Source organism: Oncorhynchus clarkii, chromosome 24, assembly GCF_045791955.1.
Source record: "Oncorhynchus clarkii lewisi isolate Uvic-CL-2024 chromosome 24, UVic_Ocla_1.0, whole genome shotgun sequence".
In the NCBI taxonomy this organism is placed as follows: Eukaryota; Metazoa; Chordata; class Actinopteri; order Salmoniformes; family Salmonidae; genus Oncorhynchus; species Oncorhynchus clarkii.
Genome location: NC_092170.1, coordinates 40,581,518 through 40,606,343, shown reverse-complemented (window position 1 = coordinate 40,606,343; position 24,826 = coordinate 40,581,518). Strand labels below are relative to the sequence as shown.

At 44.7% G+C, this 24,826-nt stretch overlaps 1 protein-coding gene across 1 annotated transcript; it reads right to left on the bottom strand.

Moving 5' to 3' along the window:
- Nucleotides 1–692: 692 nt before the first annotated feature.
- LOC139383067 (immunoglobulin superfamily member 10-like) lies at nt 693–24,321 on the bottom strand. The gene is made up of 10 exons (XM_071127375.1): nt 24,147–24,321; nt 22,797–23,078; nt 21,014–21,143; nt 16,615–17,005; nt 15,133–15,903; nt 12,933–14,867; nt 7,556–9,265; nt 6,396–7,296; nt 3,875–4,241; nt 693–3,676 (listed from the first exon to the last, which is right to left on the bottom strand). The coding sequence occupies exons 2-10, from the start codon at nt 23,039–23,041 to the stop codon at nt 2,126–2,128; spliced, it is 8,001 nt and encodes a 2,666-aa protein (XP_070983476.1). The 5' UTR covers nt 23,042–23,078; nt 24,147–24,321; the 3' UTR covers nt 693–2,125.
- Between the last annotated feature and the right edge of the window lie 505 nt (nt 24,322–24,826).

Genomic DNA, 24,826 nt, shown 5'->3' with positions numbered 1-24,826 from the left:
CCGCTGGTTATATATAATCAGTCTGGATCTCAGAGGAAAGACAAGTCTCAGAAAAACAGAGTATGTTGCAGGATCTGATGTCCCTCTGGAACATCCCAGCGTAGGGAGAGTAGCTATAAAGCTTGGGAGCGTAAACCAGATGCCACAATAAACCCTCCCCCTACAGGGAACAGAGGTGCTGTTCCTATATATCCCCCCTACCCCCTCCTCTACAGGGAACAGAGGTGCTGTTCCTAATGACCCACCCCCCTACCCCCCTCCTCTACAGGGAACAGAGGTGCTGTTCCTAATTACCCACCCTACCCCCTCCTCTACAGGGAACAGAGGTGCTGTTCCTAATGACCCCCCCACCCCCCTCCTCTACAGGGAACAGAGGTGCTGTTCCTTTAGACATCCCCTTACCCCCTCCTCTACAGGGAACAGAGGTGCTGTTCCTAATGACCCCTCCCTCCTAATTACCTCCGAACAGTGAGCAACAAAAACTGCTTTGGGACAAAACCCATAGCCTCCAACCTCATAGTGGCCTGGCTGAAGACCCTATTCCAACTACGTGGACCTCTGGGAGCTATATTCTTAGAAAGTGCTCAAAATTTACCCCTTTGATCACAACTCAAAACAACTCAACCACGTTGCTTCAGTTAGCTCAATTAGCTTCACATTGGACAAAACAGGACAAAATACAGGACAAGAAACACGGTCCATCTTCGGTTTAATTTCATCTCCCGGGTACCATTCATTTACACCTAAGCACCAATTCATTTCCACAAAGTCGTTATTAGCTACAAACGGCATAAATATATTATTACATGAAACCAATAATGCATAATAATTGTATTTACGTTGAGAGTATTTACGTTGGGAGTTGACAGTTCGTATAATGCCACTGAATACTGTGTAAATTATAATTTCACACCCATAAAAGTTGGTATTGATGCCCATTAAACCATGATAGGGGAGATAGGGATTAACATGACAAACTAACAAAGCTCATTCAAAAATATCCACATTTACAAATGTGAGAAATGTATTATGAAAACCTGTATGATAATCCAGTGTAAAATGTATATGAGAAATATATATTTATATATATATCCATAAAAATATACTGCCTTGTATATAAACAAGCAGTAAAGTCAGAATAGGTAGAAACATTCTCATAATAGTTATTTTTTTATCTCTCTCTGTCAATGCAGCAAATCAGTCACTAAACAACCAAAAAAGAGACATTGAGGCGGTGTCCAGAGGGAACGTAGTGAGTGAGTTTCTCTGTCTTCCTCTCTCTCCATAGGCTGTAACAGTATAGTGTTGGGTCAGAACTGTCAACATGTAGCCTCACTGTCAGACCCAGTCTCTAGACCCTTTAAAAAACATTTAGCCTCACTGTCAGACCCAGTCTCTAGACCCTTTAAAAAACATGTAGCCTCACTGTCAGACCCAGTCTCTAGACCCTTTAAAAAACATTTAGCCTCACTGTCAGACCCAGTCTTTAGACCCTTTAAAAACATTTAGCCTCACTGTCAGACCCAGTCTCTAGACCCTTTAAAAACATTTAGCCTCACTGTCAGACCCAGTCTCTAGACCCTTTAAAAACATTTAGCCTCACTGTCAGACCCAGTCTCTAGACCCTTTAAAAACATTTAGCCTCACTGTCAGACCCAGTCTCTAGACCCTTTAAAAACATTTAGCCTCACTGTCAGACCCAGTCTCTAGACCCTTTAAAAACATTTAGCCTCACTGTCAGACCCAGTCTCTAGATCCTTTAAAAAACAAAACAAAAGAGAACCAGTGGTGAGTTTCCAGACCTCTGACTATGTTACAATAAGAATAACAGTCGTCTAGTCCGTCTTTTTTGGAAAAGAACAGATCCTTTTCTGTACAGTTTCCCTTTCTTCTAGTTCCCTCCTCCGTTCTCTCCTCCTTTCCCTCCTCCTCCTCTCAATAATCCGGTACAGCTCTTGATGTGAGCTGTACCGTGGTCAAAATATTCCAGAAACCCCGCTCCTCACAAGTCCACATGTGGAAAACAGTCTGTCATGTACATTATAGGACACTCTGTAAAGTTTCTGTGTCTGTTTAGAGTTTATAGTCCAGGGGTTCTATATTCCCCTTTAGTCAGCGCTGGACCTCACAGCACACGCATATACGTGACCCGTGAGTCCGTACCAAGATGGTTTTTTGCCAGGCACTTGTAGGTGCCAGAATCTGCTGTGGTGGGTCTCTGGATGATCAGCGTGCCCTGTGGGTGGAGCAGCTCGCTGCCCGTGGGTCGCCCTTTCCCCGCCGTGGAGAGCACAGAGCGGTCAGGCAGCTCCCAGGTAATCTCTGGCTTTGGGATCCCGATGGCGGCACAGTTGAGTTGGATGGGCGCCCCCGCCACCGCCCTCACGGTGGGAGGGGGTCCCGCGGTGATGCGGGGAGGGTAGGCGATGATGATGACCTGCACTGTGAGAACTGCCTCGCCAGCGTCGTTCCACGCCCGACACACGTAGTTTCCCCGGTCGTGGAGGGTGGTGTCCTTGACAACCAGGGTCCCGTTCTCCATCAGCTGGTGGCGTCCATGGACCTGCGGCCTGACCAGGGTGTGGCCTCCAGGGATGGTCCAGTAGATGCTGGGTCTGGGGCTGCCATCTGCCAGGCAGTGGAGGAACAGAGGGTCCCCAGACACACTGCGTATGATCCCTCTGGGCCTGGTGAGGATTAAAGGCTTCTGGCCCACCTCCAGAACTATCAGTTTCTCAATGTAGCCCACCGAGTTCTTAGCGGCACAGCGGTACTTCCCAGCATCCTCCTTCGTGGGGTTGTAGATGACGAAGGTTCCGTCGTTGCCTAGGTGTTGGCGCGAGCCCCGGTCCGGGCTGCCAGTGAAGCGGGTCCCATTAGGCAGCAGCCAGATGATCTCTGGTGTGGGGTGACCATCTGCAGAACAGTTCAGCACCGTGGTCTTGCCCATGCGGGTCACCACCTTCTCGTTGAAGGGGTTCTTGAAGATGGGCCGTTGGAGCATGTCAGTGACCTCCAGCTGTACCACCATCACCGCCTCCCCTCCGTCGTTCCTTGCCATGCAGATGAACTCCGCCATGTCCGTCGGACGGACGTTCCGGAATTCCAGCGTTCCGTTGTGGTGGACAATAATTCTGCTGCCGAAATACGGAGCATTCAGGAAGATGTTATCCGGCATGATCCAGGTGATCTTCGGAGGCGGGTCTCCAGCGGCCTTGCAGTCTATGAACTTTCTGGAGTACTTAGCAGCCGTGTCTTTCACCACGGTCCTGTTCTGGTAGTAGCCATTGATCACCGGAGGGTTTCCGTCAATATCCAGCTTGTAAACCTTGCTGTCATCCCCGGCGGTGTTGCGAGCCATGCACACGTACTCACCAGCATCCCTAAGCTTAACGTCCCGGATATCGAGAGACCCGTTGACGTGCATTAGGTAGCGTTCGTTGGAGGCTGCGATCATGTCGTTGGTAGGGAGCATCCACAGGATTTTGGGCTTGGGCTCGCCCGTGGCCTCACAGTCGAAGCGGATGTCACCTCCAGGCTTCACTTGGGCGTAGGTCCGGCTGGGCGTCCGTATCCGTGGCGCTGCCGTCACCACGGTGATGTGGACGTGCATCTCGTCCTTGCCCAGCTGGTTCTCGGCATAGCACGTGTAGTCTCCCTCCTCCGCCATGCCCACCTGTAGACAGACACAGTACCAGCAGTTCAGAGTCAGTGGACTACAAAGACAGAGAAGAAATACATCTAGCAACGTTGAGTTAGTAACGTTGAGTTAGCAACATTGAATTAGCAACATTGAGTTAGCAACATTGAATACAGCCCATTACTCCTAGCAAGCCAATGCATTAACTAATTAGTGTTCAGGTAGATTTCACACCTGGTTGAGATAAAGCGTGCCATTATCAAACAGGATGTATCGACGTGCGCGTCCCCCTCCACTGCTGCTGTCTGCCTGCAGGGCGCTGTTGACCACGGTGCCGTCTGGTAGACCCCAGGAGATCTCTGGCTCCGGGGCTCCAGAAGCTTTGCAGTCCACCTTCAGGTCGTTGCCGTAGGGGACCTGCTTCTTGCTGTATGTCTTGGGCTCGATCTTGGCTGGCTTCATGGACACAGTGACCTTCATGAGCTGGAGGTCGTCTCCCACCTTGCTGCGCGCCACACACAGGTAGTCCCCAGTGTCCTTGTCACTCACAGAGTCTATGACCAGAGTACCGTTGTCCAGGACCTGGATCCTGTTTCCCATCCTGGATAAAGAGATGTGAAAAATAATTAGGTACATTGGTTCTTTCTTTAAAAGTTACTTCGTACTGCAGCACAGTTTGCGGGCTGCCGCAGAATTCTATGGCACGTTGTTTAAGTGTCAGCCATTTTTGCCATTAATACTAGTTAGTTCTAGTTTGATCCCCAGAAGCCATCTTTGAGAAGCATTTGACTGTTTTTAAAAATTGGCTGTATTAGAGAATTTAAAACCTTTTTTTGCAAGAACATAGTATATGGGATTGATTTTAAGAAATGTAGCTTCATTAATTTGATTAATATTATTGTGTTTCTATTCCAAGAAAAATGAAACACTTAGGGTTTCCTTTAGGAAAATATGGCACTGTACAACGTGACCGGTCGGGAGGAGGCTACTAAGTGACTACGAGTGAAGAGCAAAATAATCTTAAAATTTCCACACCCTAATTGTAGGCTAACCAATACCCAAACGGAGATTCAGTGAGTCATCATTTGTAGATGACAACAAATTAAAAAGAGTTGAGTAGAGAAAGAATGTTGCTTTATATGATATTACTTCCTATTGATTTTACAATAACATACAGAAGTATAGTAGGTCATGTACTGGGGGAAATGTTCTGTTTTAAACAGCAGCAGTCATGTCATCACATCAACAAAATCTAATGACTTTTCATCCTTGTGGAGCTTACAGTATATGTCCTCCTGCTTGGTATATCCATCAATCTCCATAAAACATACATGGAATGTGTCATTCTTACAGGGGCCAGACGGGCTTACAGCCGATCACTCTATTTCACCTGGCAGGGCCAGGCGGGCTTAGAGCAGATCACTCTATTTCACCTGGCAGGGCCAGACGGGCTTAGAGCAGATCACTCTATTTCACCTGGCAGTGCCAGGCTGGCTTACAGCAGATCACTCTATTTCACCTGGCAGGGCCAGGCTGGCTTACAGCAGATCAGCTCTGTCTTTTTATCAAGACCATTGCCAATGACTCACAATAATGGCTTTTTCCGAATCCTACAGCAGTTGCAGAAAAAAATAAAAGACTAATAAAAAACACGTCAGGGCTGCCTCGCCAGCCTCATAACAGTTTAAATCGGTCAAGAAACAGAGGGAAAAACATTCCACTAAGTGTCATTATCTGCATAATGAAGTTAATGATATAGGGGGGAATAATGATTTGATGAACTGAACAGTGAATCAAACCATTAGGCACTACATTCTTCGACATTCACAAAGGAAGTGTTTTTTTTGTTGCCAATGTGTGCTTACATAAGTCTCTGTTCCAAATAGACTTCCAAAATACGGAAAAGTTCTTTTTTTTCAGTGATTGCATGCAGAGAGGATACATAACAGAATGTCAGCTACATTATTAGGAGCAAGATAAATGTCTCAACCAGGAAGCCAATGTTCTTCTGGTAATCTCATGTTCATCTTTTTAGTCCTTGCTCAAATAATATAAAACTTGTTTGTGTCGATATCCAGTCTAAAATCCGTCATATTGGCTTGTTATTCTGGCAAATACCCCCCTCAGTTATTCTGGTGTCAGTTTTTTCCCCCAGCTAAGAACAACTGCTAATGGAGAATAGATTGAGAGGCTTAATAAGGTCATTTATACTGGGTTGAATTCATTGGGTTTTAACAGCATGCTACGGCTTGTGATAAGATGACGTGTTATGGGTTCATTTGTGAAGTGGAAATGTCTAGGAGCAACAACGGCTCAGCCTGCAAAGTGGAAGGCCACACAAGCTCACAGAATGGGACCGCCACGTGCTGAAGCGCGTAGCCCGTAAAAATTGTCTGTCCTCGGTTGCAACACTCTCTACCGAGTTCCAATGTCAGCACAATAACTGTTCGGTGGGATCTTCATGAATTGGGCTTCCAAGCCTAAGATGCTCACATGTAGTGTATGCTCAATGCCAAGCATCGGCTGGAATGGTGTAAAGCTTGCTGCCATTGGACTATGGAGCAGTGGAAACGCGTCTCTGTAGTGATGAATTACGCTTCACCATCTGGCAGTCCAAAGGACTAATCTGGGTTTGGCGGATGCAAAATCTCGGTTTGGCCCCTTAGTTCCACTGAAAGGAAATCTTACACATGGCGTGTATGTCCCTGAATAGACTGTGCGATTACGTATATATTACAGATCATGTCCTCATTACCTGTGCCACTGGTCCACCACAGCCTTAGAGGGTAGTCTCCAGATTATCCTGGGTTTGGGGTCCCCGGTGGCCGAGCAGTTCAGCCTGAGCTGGTCACCATACGACAGCACCGTCCTGAGGTGTGACGCCTCAACAATCTCAGGAGCCATCTCCTTCTTCTCCACCATCAGCGTCACCACCCTGCGCTCTGACCCTGTAGAGCTGGTGACGATGCACTCGTACTTCCCACTGTCCGTGGCGGCCGTATCGGTCAGGTGGAGCGTCCCGTTAGCGAACACAGACACCCTGGGGTCCACAGAGGTCTTCATGGGCAGCACCGCCATCCCATCATAGAGGACCCAGTGTACGGTGGGCTGGGGGCTGCCCTGAGCGGTACAGGGTAACCACAGGCTCTGACCCACACCAGCCTGGACCTGCTGTCGTTTGGCCTCCAGGATACCAGGAGGTGCTGCCACCACCTGCAGTCTGACAGTGGCAGTGTCGGCTCCTGCTGGGTTACTGGCGATGCACTTGTAGTGGCCCCGGTCATACACAGACACCTGCTTGATGAGCAGAGTGCCCTCTGGGGTCACTGACACTCTGGGGTCCGAGTTGTGGCCCCTGACTTGGGTGCGGTTTGCCAGGATCCAGGAGACCAGAGGGGTGGGGCGGCCCTCCACCTTGCACTTCATCTCCACTGTCTTCCCAGAGTGGGACTTGATCTCCCGTACCTTGGGCTCCAGGATGCGTGAGGGGTAGGCCACTACGGACAGGGTGACCAGGAGCTTGTCCGACCCCTGATCGTTCTCGGCCAGGCAGAGGTACTGGCCACGGTCTTTGATGTTGGCGTTCTGGATGGACAGAGTGCCGTTCTGGAACACCTCAAACTTGCCCATCTTGCCCTTGATGGTCATTGTGCTTCCTGAAAGGAAGGGAGGAACGAGAGTGCGAGAGAGAGAGAGAGAGTATTACAGAGGGGGAGAAAGAGAGAGAGAGAGAGGGGGAGAAAGAGAGAGAGAGAATATTAGAGAGGGGGAGAAAGAGAGTGAGAGTAAGAGTATAGAGAGGGGGAGAAAGAGAGCAAGATAGAGGGAGTGAGAGAGAATATGTAAATACAGTATAACTTCAGTACAACTTCATTCCAAAGTTAGTTTTATAACATGCTAAATATACCCTTTTACCCGTGCTTGAAGAGAAGCGTTTCCAACTGATGGTGGGTTCAGGGCTGCCCACGGCTTCACAGGGCAGGAAGGCATCTGAGTTGGACAGGACAGTGAAGCTTGCCGCGTTGCCTCCCACAATCCTGGGCTTGGTGAGCATGTCCTTGGTAGATGGCTCAAAGCCCACAATGCTAGCGGTTGTCGTATCATAGCCGGTGATGTGGGTATAGGCGTTGGAGATGGCATTGTCTATGTCCTTGCTGCTGTAGGGGCCATTGGTGTGCCCTTGCTCTGCTTCCAGAACAGTCAGTGTGTCAAAAGTCAGGGTCTTGTCTGGGCTTGGTCTGGTCCGTTTACTGGACACCGTTGGCCTGGTTCTCCTGATCATGGGTCTCTGTGTGATGTGGTAAGGACGGTCTCTCCCTGACGGGAGCCTGATGTTAGTGTTCACTCTGATGGGGTCGGTGTTAGTCTGTACGTGGGTTGATGATGTAGTGTAAGGCCTTGAGGTGGTGGCTGGATGAGGTGTGTTGGAAGTCATTCTGGGCCTGGTGGTGGAAGTGTAGGCTCGTGGACGGTTAGTGGTGGACTCCAGCTCGTCTGTCCAGTTCTCATCTTCGTATGAGTCGGAGTCTGTGGTGGTTTCTCCCACGGAGGTCAAGTCAGTGGACACAGTCACTGCAGACCTTTCTGATTCCCTGGAAGGCGTGTACAGGGGCTTGGAGACGGAGACGGTCCGTGTGGGATATGTGGTGGTCTCCACGGTGGTCTCAATGATGGTTTCTGTTGTTTCCGTGGTGGTGCTGGGCGCTTCGGTAGTTGTTATGGTTTTTCTGAAAGTCCACCTGCCCCTGAATGGCCTCCTGCCCCCTGACCCTCCATTCGGTCTCCGGTTTCCCCCAAATCTACGGGATAGGTACCCCCCTGACCCTCCGGATTCAGACCCAGAGGATGAGGCCTCATCTGTGTCTTCTCTTGGGGCAGGTTTTTCTGTGGGTGGAGTAGCGATAGTCTGGGTGTCTGGGGAAGACTCTGTGGTGTTGGAGTACCTGTAGTGCCAGTCTGGGGTTGTAGTTCCACGGCTAGTGCCAGGCTGGGATGTGGTAGAGGCCTCAGAGTCAGGCGATGAATCTCCATAGTCATCGTCTGATGAGCTTTCTGGGGTTTCTCTGTGTTTACCTGCTCTAGACGGTGACTCTGTCACAGGTTCAGCCAGAGACCGCTGGGTGGGCAGTGCGGTTGTAGTTGTAGTTGCGGTGGTGGTGGGTTGGACCGTTGTTGAACCCTCTGTGGTGGTGGAGGGCCTGGCTGGTTTACGTAGCCCGTTGAGTTTCTCCTTCTGCCTCGCCCTGTTCCCAAACAGCCTGTCCCAGTTGATCTTACCACGGACGACCTTGGAGGCGGTTGTGGTTGTGATGGTGGAGGTTGTTGGTTCATCTGTTGTGCTCGTCATAGGATGGTGTGTTGGGTCAGACTCTGGGGCTTCAGAGGAGGTCATGTCGTCGCTGGATACCTCACCTCCGGACTGAGAGTCAGTGGAGGTGGGCTGGGTGGTGGTGGGGGCTTCTGTTGAGTATGTGGTGGTGGGAGTGTCCAGTGTTGTAGAGATGGGCCTCTCTGTTCTTCCTAGAGAGGAGCTAGGGACTTTAGGCGATGATTTAGGCAATGTTTTTGGTGTGACGACTCTCTGACCGCTTGTCTTCTTCTTCCCATCCTCATCACAGTCACAGTCTGAAATAGCAACAATAATAACAATGAATCATCATCATCATAATCATCATCATGATCTTTAGGCTGTTCCTCAAAGCTCAAGAGTCTCACCAACAAAGCTAATGTCAACATCAAAGACAAGAAACGACATAACACATTTGAACAACATGACAAGTATAACAATATTTAAGTATATATAAAATGATTTTAAATACATTTAATGTCAATTTTATTTGTATTTCATTAGCATTTAATTTGATGAAATACATTTAAAATTGTGTAAATTGGGATGCTTTTTTTTCATTTTTTCTTAGTATATTAGATATAGAGCAAAACAAATACACGTTGAATACACCTTAAGTACATTTTATTGTATATTTCTCATTAATTATTATAACTCCTGTATTTTCTTCACAAAGAAAGTGCATTTAAGTACATGTTTCAAGTATAATTTTACAAATAGACTACTCATTAACCACATTAGTTATTTTAATTAGCCATGTAAAGGTAACTTTCATTTACCAAGGCATCTTTTCAGCCAGTGCTATTTACAAAGCAGTTGTGGCTGGAGCAGCAAACTACAAGTTACGCTTTTGATAACTTCACCAGTGGTATTTCACACTTTAGCTGTTCACATGGTGATAAATCAACATTTCAATAAAATGTGTAATGTGTCAAATGTGATGTGTAATTAAAAGTACAACATTATTCAGTTATTCAGTTTGAAAATGAACATCAAAAACATTTGAATGACCTAAATATAAAGAACAATATCATAAGATTTTTTAAACATTTTGTAAAGATTAATAGATATTAAATAACTAAAATATAGTTGTTGCATAACTACTCAGCTCCCTGAGTCAATACATTATAGAAACACTTTTGGCAGTGATTACATTGGCGAGTCTTCCTGGGTAAGTCTCTGAGAGCGAATCCAATCCACACATGGATTGCCCAATATTAACCCTTTATCCTGTTCATAGTTCTTCCAGTCCTGTCAAGATGTCGGGGGTCATGGCTAGACAACCATTTTCAAGTCTTGTCATATATTTTCAAGTAGATTCACTGTCTTCTTGGTAAGCAACTCCAGTGTAAATTTGGCTATTGTCCTGCTGAAAGGTGTTGGAAAGCAGAAGGAAGCAAGTCCTCTTCTAGGATTTTGCCTGTGCTTAGCTCCAAACCATTTATTTTTATCCTGAAAAACTCCCCCGTATTTGCAGATTGTCAAGCATACCAATGCCATGATGCAGCCACCACCATGCTTGAAATAAGGCAGGAGTTACTCAGTGTTGTGTTGAATTTGCCCCAAACATAAGGCTTTGCATTTAGGCCAAAAAAGGTATTTCTTTGCAGTTTTTTTTACAGTATTACTTTAGTGCCTTGTTGCATACAATGCTATTTTTATTTTGTATATTTGTTATTTATTTATTTATTCTTCTTTTCACGTTGTAATTTCTGTCATTATTTTGGAATCACTACAGTGTTGTTGATTTCACCGTCACAGCCATTGAACTCTGTAACTGTTATAAAATCACCAACGGCCTCAATGTAACATCCCTGAGAAGTTTCACTCCAGCTCATTTCAGGAGTATGACTGTATATCTTTGATGTGTCTGGGTGGTTTAATACATAATCCACAGCATAATTATTAACCTCTTGAGTGTAAGGGGCAGTATTTTGATGTTTGGAGGAAAAACGTACCCAAATGAAACTGCCTATTTCTCAGGCCCAGAAGCTAGAATATGCATATAATTGGAGCAGAGTGGAGCAGACATTTTCTCTCTCTCTCCTATTGAAGAAGCTACAGTCCGGTTGAAATATTATCGATTACATATTGTAAAAACAACTTGAGGATTGATTATAAAAAACGTTTGACATGTTTCTACGCACTTTACAGATACTATTTGGAATTTTCGTCTGCCCCGTCGTGACCGCTCGACCCTGTGGATTTCTGAACATAACGCGCCAACCAAATGGAGGTATATTGGATATAGAAATAATCTTTATGGAACAAAAGGAAGATTTATTGTGTAACTGGGAGTCTTGTGAGTGCAAACATCCGAAGATCATCAAAGGTAAGCGATTCATTTTATTGCTTTTCTGACTTTCGTGACCAATCTACTTTGCTGCTAGCTGTTTGTAATGTTTTGTCTGCTGAGAGAGATGTCCTTACATAAACGCTTGGTATGCTTTCGCCAAAAAGCTTTTTGGAAATCTGACACGCGAGGTGGATTAACAACAAGCTAAACTGTGTTTTGCTATATTGCACTTGTGATTTCATGAAAATTAAATGTTTTTAGTAATTTAATTTGAATTTGGCGCTCTGCAATTCATCGGTGGTTGACGAAAATGATCCCGCTAACGGGATGGGTGTGTCAAGAAGTTTTAAAATGACCATCCGTAAAGAGATATTCAATGTCTGATTTGATATTGTTACCCATCAACCAATCACTGCCGTCTCTTTATGTGGAACTTATTATTTCACACAGTGTCCATGTGCAATTTGTTAAGCCACATTTTACTCCTGATGTATTCTTAACGCAACAAAGGGGCTGAATACTTATGCAACGACTATAATTTAGTTATCTTTATATATATAAGTGTATTTTAAATTAATATACAAAAATAATTTTAAAGCGTTTGAAATGAATGTACAGTTTTAATGTTTAAGTTTAACGATAGTGAACATATAGTATACTAAAAGACTGAAAAATAATTAATTTAAAGTACACTTTTAATACGTGTATTGAAGCGTGATGATAGTATACTGATCATAAATATAAACGCAACATGTTTCATGAGCTGAAATAAAAGATCCCAGAAATGTTCCATACGCACAAAAAAAGTTTCTCTCTGATTTTGTGCACAAATTTGTTTATATCCCTGTTATTGAGCTTTTCTCCTTTGTAAAGAAAATTCATCCACCTGACAGGTATGGCATATCAAGAAGCTGATTAAACAGCATGATCATTACACAGGTGCACCTTGTGCTGGGGACAATAAACGGCCACTCTAAAATGTGCCGTTTTGTCACACTACAGAATGCTACAGATGCCACAAGTTTTGAAGGAATGTGCAATTGGTATTGTGACTGCAGGAATGTCCACCAGAGCTGTTGCCAGATAATTGAATGTTAATGTCTCTACCATAAGCCACCTCTAACGTCATTTTAGAGTTGGCAGTATGCCCAACCAGCCTCACAACTGCCGCCCAGGACCTCCACATCCAGCTTCTTCACCTTTGTCTGGGATCAGCCACCCAGACAAGCTGATGAAACTGAGGAGTAGTATTTCTGTCTGTTATAAAGCCCTTATGTGGGGAAACATTCATTCTGATTGGCTGATTTCCTCAGTGGGTGGGCCTATGCCATCCCAGGTGCACCAATGGCTGGGCCACTGCCCAGTCATGTGAAATCCATAGATTATGACCTAATTTATTTATTTCAATTAAGTGATTTCCTTATCTGAACTGTAACTATTTTTGTTCAGTATATATTTATAGATATTTAAGATATACCAGAAAAGTACATTTCACATTTGAATTATATTATTTAAATTTGTTCTATATTTAAGTATACTTTAGCATACGTGTAATATACCACATTTTTCTCATTTGGGATAACGTACCTGTGATCAGATCCATAGTGTAGAAACTACATATCATATTTGAACAACATGACATAAAGTACCTGTGGTCAGCTCCATAGTGTAGGGTACTGTGTTGTTGCCTTGCTTCTTCACCGTGGTGGGCTGTTTGAGTTTGTTCAGGATGGACTGGATGTCTGTGATTCGGTTGGGCTTGATAAACCTCCTCCTGCCAGGATGGTTCCTCCTCCGGCCCCCTCCTCCTCTTCCTCCTCCTCCTCCTCCTCCTCCTCGGCCATTCTTAGGGGGGATGATGTGGATCTGCTGGCGGGAGATGATGGTGGAGCCTGCAGGCAGACGGGGGGACTTGATCCTCTGGGTGGTGTGGAAGGTGATCTCATCCTGCTCTCTCTCGGTGGTGGTGACTGCAGTGAAGGTGGTCTGGCTGTCTGGGTCAGTGGCTGTGTGGATCTCAGGCCCTCTGGGGGGTGACCTGGGACTGTCCATCATGGGGGTGACGTTGGGGTCGGCGACAAGCGATCTCGCAGCCCCGGTGGAGGTCTCTGCTTCTGCAGGTGCTTCTCCGGAGAATAGGATCTGGGTCTCGTCTGTGGTGTCGGTCACGGTGAGGCGGAGAGTGACGGGTAGCCTCAGGGGTACCGTCATGTTCCTCTCCAGAGCGTACGACTCACCATTAGACCCACTAGTTCCACTAGACCTACTGATACTGGGAATGTTTGGTGTGACTGCCTCACTCTGAGTTCCACTGATACTCCCTGTGATGTCGGGTCCGTGGGTGAATGTGGACTCGATGGGTGTGGCATCTGACCGGCTGTATGACTCTGTCATCACTCTGTCAGTGTTTTCTGTTGTTACAGTGAAACTAGTCCGAATGTCATCTGGGATCTCCATGGTTGTCATGAAACTGGTTTCACTGTTGTCGGTGGTTGCCATGACGTTATTCTGATTGTTTACATTCTCTCTGCTTGCAGTTACACTCATCTTTCTTTCATCTGGTGTATCTGTGGTTGTCATGACGCTGGTTGGTAAAACAACGAGTCCATCTTCATGAGACAGACCCTCCCCAGATCCAGCATCCCCGTCCGCAGACATGTCAGTCTCAGAAACTCCTTTTTCTTTCTCCCTCTCTGTCTTCATTGTTGAACCACCTTGAGCCTTCTTCATGAACTCTGCAAATCTCTGGGGGTCTACTTTCCTGGAGGCTTGATCAAAGACCCTCCTGTTGCTCCATATGCGTCTACTGCTGGCTGGGCCCCTCCGCCTCCCCCCTGAGCCTCCTGATCCTCTGCCCTGAGAGGAGGACCTGAGTCTGGGGTACGGCCTATCTGATGTGATGGTCCTGGACTCCTTGATGGTTCTGTCAGAGGGGCTGGAGGAAGGGATCTCACTTTGGGAATCCTCCCTCTCTTCTATGCCCCCGCCAACCTCAAACTCAACCCCAGCTTCCACCCCTGACCCCTCTCTATCCACCACTGTCACCTTCCTGTACCCCTCCCCAGTAACTGTCACCTGGGAAGTCAGCAGGTCCACCCCCAGGTAGTTAGCACTGAGACACCTGTAAAACCCCCGGTCTCTGGAGGTCAGATCTTTTATTCCTAGAGTCCCGTTCCTATAGAGCTTCCTGTTCCCAAAGGATTTATCCAGCACTGTGTGGTCAGGTAGAATCCACTGGACCGAGGCCTCAGGGTTGCCTGCGGACCCACAGTCTAGAACCAGGCTCTGGCCCAGAGGCCGTGAGAGCTTGACCCCGTTGACCTCCTCCTCCTCCACATCGGGAGACAGCACGGTGACCCGGAAGCTGAGCACGTCTGCGTCCAGGTAGTTAGTGGCGATGCAGCGGTAAAGGCCAGTGTCTGAGGTGTCTGTTCCTCTCAGGGTGAGCCTCCCATCAACGGTGATCACTATCCTGCGGTCCTCACTTGAGTAGGGCGCCCGCACCTTACTGCCGTCCGATAAGATCCACTCTACAGAGGGCTTTGGCTCCCCCAAAGTCTGGCAGTTGAGCTCCACCACCCCACCTGTAATTACAACAAGAATCATATGAATGAATTGATTGTATAATGGACATTGCTATATTGTAGCTCTGAGAGTATGTTACATACATCATATGGACACATTTCTGCTCATCCACAACACATTGTGTATTGTAGGACCCACCTATGAGGACTCAGAGTGCTCAGTCATGAACAAGACACATATTAACCATGCATTGCTTTGATGTAGCCCTTTTCAACAAGCATCAAAAAGCATTGTATGGGGGCTGTATCTCTGCCCAACACCCACCTATAAGGACAGAGTGCTCAGTCTGAGTCTGGTTGTCTCGTTTGATGATGGTCCAGCTGTAACGGTCCTTCCTCTGCGACACCTTGTTCTCCACACGCAGGTTAACCACTGACCTGTACTTAATGTGCAGAGTGGAGAATGTGGTCGTGGTACGGTCCAGCTGAAAGTTAACCTCTCCCTGCATCAACCACGCGGGTGAAGTTATAATATCAGCCTCGATATCTGTGTGGATTTCATCATGTCCCTCCATTGGTCTGATCTGGGTGTACTTGTAGATCATGTCTGGGGTCCTGGAGAGCATCAACCCTCTCTCTAGCTTCATGGGAACGTCACTGTACATAGCCAGGATGCGCCAGAGCTGTTGGATGTGCTCATAGTCAATATTACAAACCAGCCATGTAGAGATGGTGGTGGAGAGCATGGTCACGTTCTTCTCCCCCTCCTCCACCTGGGTTAGAGTCAGGTTCTCCATGGCTGATGGTCTCTGGACTGTGCAGGTAAGGCTAGCGTCATTGTGGAACTGATCTGTCAGGTTCATCTGCAGGGATCCAATGGGAGCGATGAAGTCCCGGGGGGAGACAGGGGTGTAATCCCCCTCGTCCAGGCTGACGTTCCTCTGCTTCAGATGGGGATGGATCCAGGGTTTGGTACAGGTGAAGGAGTCACCGGGAAGCTGGATGAGGCTCCTGCCTCGAATGGGAGAAGGGGTCTCACAGACGGGGCAGGCTTCACCTCTGGCATACTTCCTGTCACGCTTGCATTTCAGCACACCTGGAAAACAAGGTCATTACTGAATTGATATGTCGTTTTTAAGTCATGATTTATTAAGGGGTTGGTTCCTTATTTCCCATGCTTTCAAATGTTGTTTATGATAATGCTCTAAATCACAAAGTTGGTATTAAGAAATGATCCATGAGTGTCTAAATTTAGATTTAGATCCATCTACATTTGCTTATTTATTACATTTTTGATAAAAATATATTTTTTTAGTATTTTTAAGTACCTCTTGATGCTGATATTGAAAAAAGTGAAAAATACGTATTTCCAGCAATAAAGATGCATCTGTCTTCTTTGGAGAAGCAGGGTTTTCCTGCTGGAAACTGTCCCACGCAACATCAATTTACTGAAGAAACACATTTTTCACTCTGTTCCATGGTATAAATTCATGGATGTAGAGATTCCACCAGATCTTTATTTAACTAGGCAAGTCAGTTTAAGAACAAGTTCTTATTTACAATGACGGCCTAACAGGTTAACAATGGGTTAACTGCCTTGTTCAGGGGAAGAACGACAGATTTTTACCTTGTCAGGTCCGGGAGTCAATCCAGCAACCTTTTGGTTACTGACCCAACGCTCTAACCACTCTGCTACCTGCCACCCTGAGCCTGCCTGGTTTTTTAATGTACAGTAACTGTCAACAGGGCGTACTCATTTAAATCATACATTCAGAACGTTGCAGACAGAAATCTAATGTAACCTTACCTGAATTTATCTCAGCCCACTCTGGGAACCAAGCCATGCGACAGTCGCAGGACCACGGGTTGCCATGGAGATAGATGTTCTCCAGCTGAGAGCAGCCAGTGAAGACGTCTTTGGGGAGGCTGGCGAGGAGGTTGTCAGACAGGTGGATGTTCCTGACGGAGGACACCTTGAACACTTGGCTGTGCCTCAACGTGATGAAGGTATCCGGGTGGAGCTGCTGGAGCAGGTTGCCCTCCAGGTGGACCAGCTGTAACATGGTGAGACCGTAGAACGCCTCCGGGTTGATGAACTCGATGAGGTTGTGGTCCATGTGGAGTCGTACCAGGCCCTCCAGGCCTTGGAAGGTGTCCTTGTTGATCTCTTTCACTCTGTTATAGCTCATCTTCAGGACCTGAAGGCACATCGTTGAAAAATACAAGTTATAGTCATACATAGAGACGCCTGGAGCGAGAGTCGACCACGGCTAACGTGTTTGAGGCGCTTCATTAGGAAAAACAGTGCTCTAAAAATCATCCGGGCCAGAGGTGATGTGAGGTTGTTCTGCCTGGGAGCACTTCCAGAAGTCAGCTGTTGTGAATGTTTTTTTAAATAAGAGTAACTCAAAGCAGTTGTAAAGTGATGCATGTCCAAGGCCTTTTTATAAACCCCTTTCTCAGTTAACCCTCAGGGCCTACAAACTTCTTTGGAATAAAATATGAACACCACGGACAAAAGACACAGCTGTTTATTTGGTGATATATTTTCCAAGATGAATTACACGTGGATTTGAAAGATGTTACTGGAAGGAAGAACTTGACTTTATTAATGTCTTAGCATGCTCAGTTCTTTGGCTTCACTAGCTTGGTGGGGGAAAAAGTCTACTCTGTCAAAGAATGATATGAGGTTATGAATGTAGTAGGTTATACATTTAACAAAATCATTGTCATGTCTGCCAATGTGGATATGAGCAAATGTGAATCAAATGAGTCAACGTATTACAAACATAAAGGATCCTTTGTAGCTCAGTTGGTAGAGCAAGGTGCTTTTCAATGCCAGGATAGTGGATTCAATACCCAGGACCACCAATTGTTTCAACAATTATGTGGGTGTGGCTTTGGATACAAAATGTCTTCTAAGTGGTGTATATATAGGGGTAATAAAAGAAACAACAACAGAAAGTGTGTTAATAGGATATTTGGACCACCACCAAGCCAGAACAGAACACCTTGGCATATATTCTACAAGTGTCTGGAACTCTATTGGAGGGATGTGACATCATAATTCCATCCTTTGTTGTTGGTGGTGGAAAATGCAGTCTCAGGTGCCTCTCCCAAATCTCCCATAAGTGTTCAATTTGGTTGAGATCTGGTGACTGAGACGGCCATGGCATATGGTATACAGTACATTCAGAAAGTATTCACACCCCTTGAATTGTTCCACATTTTGTTGTTACAGCCTGAATGTAAAATTAATGTAAAAAAATCTTGCTGGCCTACACACAATCCCCGAATAATGTCAAAGTGGAATTATGTTTTTCAAAATTGTTACAAATTAATACAAATTCCAAAGCTGAAATGTCTTGAGTCAATAAGTTCTCAATCCCTTTGTTATGGCAAGCATAAATAAGTTCAGGAATAATTAACAAGTCAAATAATAAGTTGCATGGAATCACTATGTGCACAATAAATAGTGTTTAACATGATTTATTTTTAATTGCTCTCTCATCTCTGTACCCCACACATACAATTATCTGTAAACTCCCTCAGTGGAGCACTGCATTTCAAACACAGATTCAATCATAAAGACAAGGGAGGTTCTCCAATATCTTGCCAAGAAGGGCACCTATTGGTAGATGGGTAAACATTTTAACAAATCTGACATTGAATATCCCTTTGAGCATGGTGAAGTTATAAATTACATTTTGGATGGTGTATCAATACACCCAATCACTACAAAGATACACGCGTACTTCCAAACTCAATTGCCGGAGAGGAAGGAAACTGCTCAGGGATTTCACCATGAGGCCAATAGTGACTTTCAAACAGTTACAGAGTTTAATGGCTGTGATAGGAGAAAACAGAGGATGGATCAACAACATTGTAGTGTGAAGAACAATGTGAAAAGAATGGTGTGACTGCGTGTGTGTATGAGTATGTGGATATTAGATGCTGAGATGTTGTGAATGATCAGTTCACTTGTGGCAGTGAAGCAGTTCACATGAGAATCCCAAGAGTCAAGCATCTGGATTCAGTTTTATCCTCGTCAAAGAGTTGAATCAAAATGCTTGGTTATTTTTGTTGTTTAATTAGACATTAACAGTACTTCTATTAAAGCAGATGTGAAATGTGCACTGTTCAGTGATTACCACAAGGAACTAGCAGAACAACTAGCAGAACAACTAGGTGAACAACTAGCAGAACAACTAGCAGAAAAACTAGCAGAAAAACTAGGTGAACAACTAGCAGAACAACTAGCAGAACTAGCAGAACAACTAGCAGAACAACTAGCAGAACAACCAGCAGAACAACCAACAGAACAACCAGCAAAATATCCAGCAAAACAACCAGCAGAACAACCAACAGAACAACCAGCAGAATAACCAGCAGAACAACCAGAAGAACAACCAGCAGAATAACCAGCATAACAACCAGCATAACAACCAACAGAACAACCAGCAGAACAACCAGCAGAACAACTAGCAAAACAACTAGCAGAACAACTAGCAGAACAACCAACAGAACAACTAAGTAACTCAGTTGCTGGAGAGGAAGGAAAACCACTCATGGATTTCACCGGTGACTTTAAAACAGATACAGAGTTTAATGGCTGTGATAGAAAACTGAGGATGAATCAACAACATTGTAGTTATTCCACCATTCTAACCTAATTGACAGAATGAAAAGAAGGAAGCCTGAACAGAATAAAAATATTCCAAAACCTGCTTCCTGTTTGCAACAAAGCACTAAAGTACTGCAGAAAATGTGGTGAAGCAATTTACTTTTTGTCCTGAATGCAAAGTTTGGGGATAATCCAATACAACACTTTACTGAGTATCACTTTCCATATTTTCAAGCATAGTGGTAGGTGCAACTGGGTCCTGGACTTCCTGACGGGCTTCCTCCAGGTGGTGAAGGTAGGAAACAGCACCTCCACTATGGTGAGGGTCCTGGCGGAGTGGTGATAGGAAAATAACCTCCCCGTCAACGTCAACAAAATGAAGGAACTGATCGTGGACTTCAGGAGACAACAGCGGGAGCACGCCCCTCGTCCACATCGGACTGCGACATTGATCATCCTAATATTTCTATATTTCTTAATTCCATTCTTTCACTTTCTTAGATTTGTGTGTATTGTTGTGTATTGATATATATTACTGCACTGTTGAAGCTAGGAACACAACCATTTCCCTACACCCGCAATATATGTCTATGCAACCAATAAAATGTGATTTGATTTCATGGGTATGCTTGTAATTGTTAAGGACTGGTGAGATTTTCAGGATAAAAAAGAGAATGGAACTAAGCAGAGGCAAAATCCTAGAGGAAAACCTGGTTCAGTCTGCTTTCCACCAGACACTGGGAGATTAATTCACCTTTCAGCAGGATAATAACTTTAAACAAAAGGTCAAATCTACACAGGAGTTGTTTACCAAGAAGACAGTGAATGTTCCTGAGTGGCCGAGTTACAGTTTTGACTTAAATCTACTTTAAAATCAATAGCAAGACCTTAAAAGGATTGTCTAGCAATGATCAAAAACACATTTGACAGAACTAAACAATAATGGGCAAATGTTGTACAATCCAGGTGTGGAAATCTCTTAGAGACTTAGCCAGAAAGACACAGCTGATATTGCTGCCAAATGTGCTTGTATAAAGTATTGACTCAGGGTTGTGAATACTTATGTAAATGAGACATTTCTGTATTTATTTTTCAATACATTAGTAAAAATATCTAAAAACAGGGAGTACAGGAGGGGGCGGAGCACACACCCTTGTGGGGCTCCTTTGTCATTCTGGGGAAATTGTGTGCAGATGGGTGAGAAAAAAACATATATTTAATAAACTTTGAAATCATGCTGTAACACAACAGAATGTGGAATAATTCAAGGGTATAAATACTTTCTGAAGGCACTGTACATAGTTTTTCAGGCTCAGCTATCCATTCAGTGATCACTTGTGCCCTGTGGATGTGGGCATTGTCATCTTATAATGCGCAAAATAATAACCTGCTAAAATATTAATGACCCATTCAATACATAACCCTAAGCATGATGGGATGTTATTTGCTTGATTAACTCAGGAACCACACCTGTGTGAAAGCACCTGCTTTCAATATATACTTTGTATCCCTCATGTACTCACGTGGTTCTATTACCTGTATATCGACAGGTGTTTTATGACAGTGCTGTCATGGGTTATACCTGTAAGGACTTGAGGTCTTGAAAGGCCCTGTCAGCGATGCTGTGAATGGTGTTGCTGTGGAGCATCAGCAGTTCCAGGTGTTTCAACCCAGACAGATCATTCTCCCTCAATGCTGTTAAACTGTTATACCTGAAGACAGAAACGTGAGAAAACAGTGAATAATTTCTTATTTCTCAAAATGCTACATCAACGGTCTAATATATAACTAAAATTTACTGTATGTGCATTCATAGAGGGTGAGAAAACTGAGAGACTGAGAGAGAGAAAAAGAGAGATCGGGGGGAGAGAGAGACCCGGCCTCACCCTACTAGAATCTGAAGTCAAATGTCTACTGTTTGCTGATGATCTGGTGTTTCGGGTCCTCAACCAAGGAGGGCCTACAGCAGCACCAAGATCTTCTGCACAGATTCTGTCAGACCTGGGCCCTGACAGACCTGGGCCCTGACAGACCTGGGCCCTGACAGACCTGGTTCCTGACAGACCTGGGCCCTGACAGTAAATCTCAGTAAGACAAAAATAATGGTGTTCCAAAAAAAGTCCAGGACCACAAATATAAATTCAATCTAGACACCGTCGAAAGAAACATAAAATTCCACATATCAATTAGGATCTGGCTAAAAATACTTGAATTAGTTATAGAATCCACTGCCCTTTATGGTCTGGTGTCCGCTCATCAACCAATAATTCACAAAATGGGTCAAACACCAAATTGAGACTGCATGCAGAATTCTGCAAAAATATCCTCCATGTACAATGTAAAACAGCAAATAATACATGCAGAGCAGAATTAGGCTGAAACCCGCTAATGATCAAAATCTAGGAAAGAGACGTTAAATTCTACAACCACCTAAAAGGAAGCGATTCCCAAACCTTCCATAACAAAGCCATCACCTACAGAGAGATGAACCTGGAGGAGAGTCCTCTAAGCAAGCTGGTCCTGGTGCTCTGTTCACAAACACAAACACACCCCACAGAGCCCCAGGACAGCAACAAGATTAGACCCAACCAAATCATGAGAAAACAAAAGATAATTATTTGAGACATTGGAAAGATTTTATCAAAAAACTGGTCAAAGTGGAATGTTATTTGGCCCTAAATAGAGAGTACACAGTGGCAGAATACCTGACCACTGTGACTGACCCAAAATTAAGGAAATCTTTGACTATGTACAGACTCAGAGAGCAGAGCCTTGCTATTGAGAAAGGCCAGCCGTAGGCAGACCTGGCTCTGAAGAGAAGACAGGCTATGTGCACACTGCCCACAAAATGAGGTGGAAACTGAGCTGCACTTCCTAACCTCCTGTCAAATGTATGACCATATTAGAGACACATATTTCCCTCAGATTACACAGACCCACAAAGAATTCAAAAACAAACCCAATTTTGATAAACTCCCATATCGATTGGGTGAAATAGCACAGTGTGCCATCACGGCAGCAAGATGTGTGAACTGTTGTCACAAGAAAAGGGCAATCAGTGAAGAACAAACACCTTTCTACTATGTACAACCCATAACTATTTGCACATCATTACAAAACTGTACATAGCCACAAAATGACATTTGAAATGTCTATATTCCAATGAAACTTTTTTCAGTGTAATGTTTACTGTTTTTTTTGTTATGTTTATTTTAATTTAGTTTATTATCTATTTCATTTGCTCTGACTATGTAAACAGATGTTTCCCATGCCAATAAAGACCTTTTAATAAACATTGAAAAAGAGAGAGGAGAGAGAGAGAAAACAGAGAGAGAGCGGAGAGACAGAGAGAGTCTGACTCTCACCCTAAGTTAATTCTTTCAACAGCCGTCTGGATCTGGCCTGGTATTGCGGTCAGATATCTGAAGGTACAGTGCACTTCGGTGGGAACGTAGCACGCGCACGATTTGGGGCAGCCGCTGGTTATTGGTAGCAGAGAGACCAAGACAAACACAGAGGTCAGCAGCCACCGCTGCAGGTATGAGCGGCCGTCGGTACACACACTCATTCTGGAGAGGGAGAGCGCTTCACGCTCAGTCACACACTGCATGGCTCAGGTTCTTCTCCTCTCATTAATGAATGTCAACCTGTTGGAGAGACACAGGGGTTGGTTGATTAGAGAAGGACTAATTACATATGTGCAAAGAATGCAGTGTATTCTGTGTCAAAGAGAACGTGAAGTACAAATAAAATTAGAGATGTGGAGAGAGAGAGAGAGAGAGAGAGAGAGAGAGAGAGAGAGAGAGAGAGAGAGAGAGGGAGTATTAGAGAGGGGAGAAAGAGAGAGAGAGAAGGGAGAGGAGAGAGAGAGAGAGAGAGAGAGAGAGAGAGAGGAGAGAGAGAGAGAGAGGGAGTATTAGAGAGGGGAGAAAGAGAGAGAGAGAGAGAGAGAGAGAGAGAGAGAAAGAGAGTATTAGAGAGGGGAGAAAGAGAGAGAGAGAGAGAGAGAGAGAGGGAGAGAGAGAGAGAGAGAGAGAGAAGAGGGAGAAGATGTGTGTGTATGTCTGTGTCCATAGTTTTAAGTTGGCAAGTACAAAGCAATGATAAATCAGCAGAAATAGTTTTTTAACAATATAAACACAATTGCTTAATCAATGTAGATAATATCCTAACTCTCCTTTTAGATGAAAGGCCCAGGCACTTCAACATCGATGAACATTCAAAGAGTTATGAAAACAAGGTTTGAAATAAAGTAATTGAGAGTCGTATCATAAAAAGATATATATATTACTTAAAAATGTGAAATATAATCTTTCCCAATGCACCGAGAGAAAGGTTGTGCGATAAGTCTACAGGGTACTACAGTGTTGTAGTCTAATCATCCCCCGTCGTGCTCCTTTTCTAAACCTCATCAACACTTCACCTTTGAGACTTATTTTGAAAATACACTATGAGTCCATGCTAATGAAACGCCTTGTTCCGTAAATTAAGTTATCTAAAGTCACCAATTAGCATGATGATTAGATTAGTTAGTTTACTTCCAGGTTTGATTTGAGCTTTTCTTCTATGTTCAGAAATATTTTCCAGAGACACACAGTAAACAACTGATATGTAATAATATGGTATGTATACTTCAAATTCAAACACTGTGTTTCTAATTACCATATAGTAGTCTGTCATCCAATTAAAAGTTATCCACACTTCACCGCACTTACCTGTGCAAAAGCCAAAATGAATCCAAATCCTTGAATCACATGTCATGTTAATCTGTTATTTAGGTAGTGTTGGATCCTAGTAGCCAGTCATAGGAGAAATGATTCTGGTTGCAAAGCCCGTTACAAGACCACTCCTGTGTGTCTGGAACACAGGGAACTGTGAGTGCTGGAGGATGAATGAGTGCTCATGTCTAGCTTCCACCCACCCTTGCCTCCCCCGCTCCGGGGCGAAGATTTCCCTAGGTACAGATCTAGGATCAGCCCACCCCCCTTTCTCTCCAATCCAAGGACATGTAGCCTGGTGGTTAGGAGCGGTTAAGAGCATGGGCCTGTAACTCGAAAGGTTGCTGGTTTGAATCCCCGAGCATACCGCAGGGGATAAATCTGTCAAACTGCCCTTGAGCAACGCATTAATCCTTAATTGCTCTCACGTAAGTTGCTCTGGATAAGAGCGTCTGCGAATTTAAGAAAATGTTAAATAAGAAAATGCAAACCTGACCCAAGTTCAGCATCTCAAATCACATTTTATTGGTCACATACACGTGTTTAGCAGATGTTATTGCAGGTGTAGCGAAATGCTTGTAGGGGCAACTTCACTCTCCTTTGCATTGCTACTGTGCTTGTAAACTTTCAGTCAGTGTGCAAATGCTAGTAAGCATTGGCTCGCAAAACTACGACAA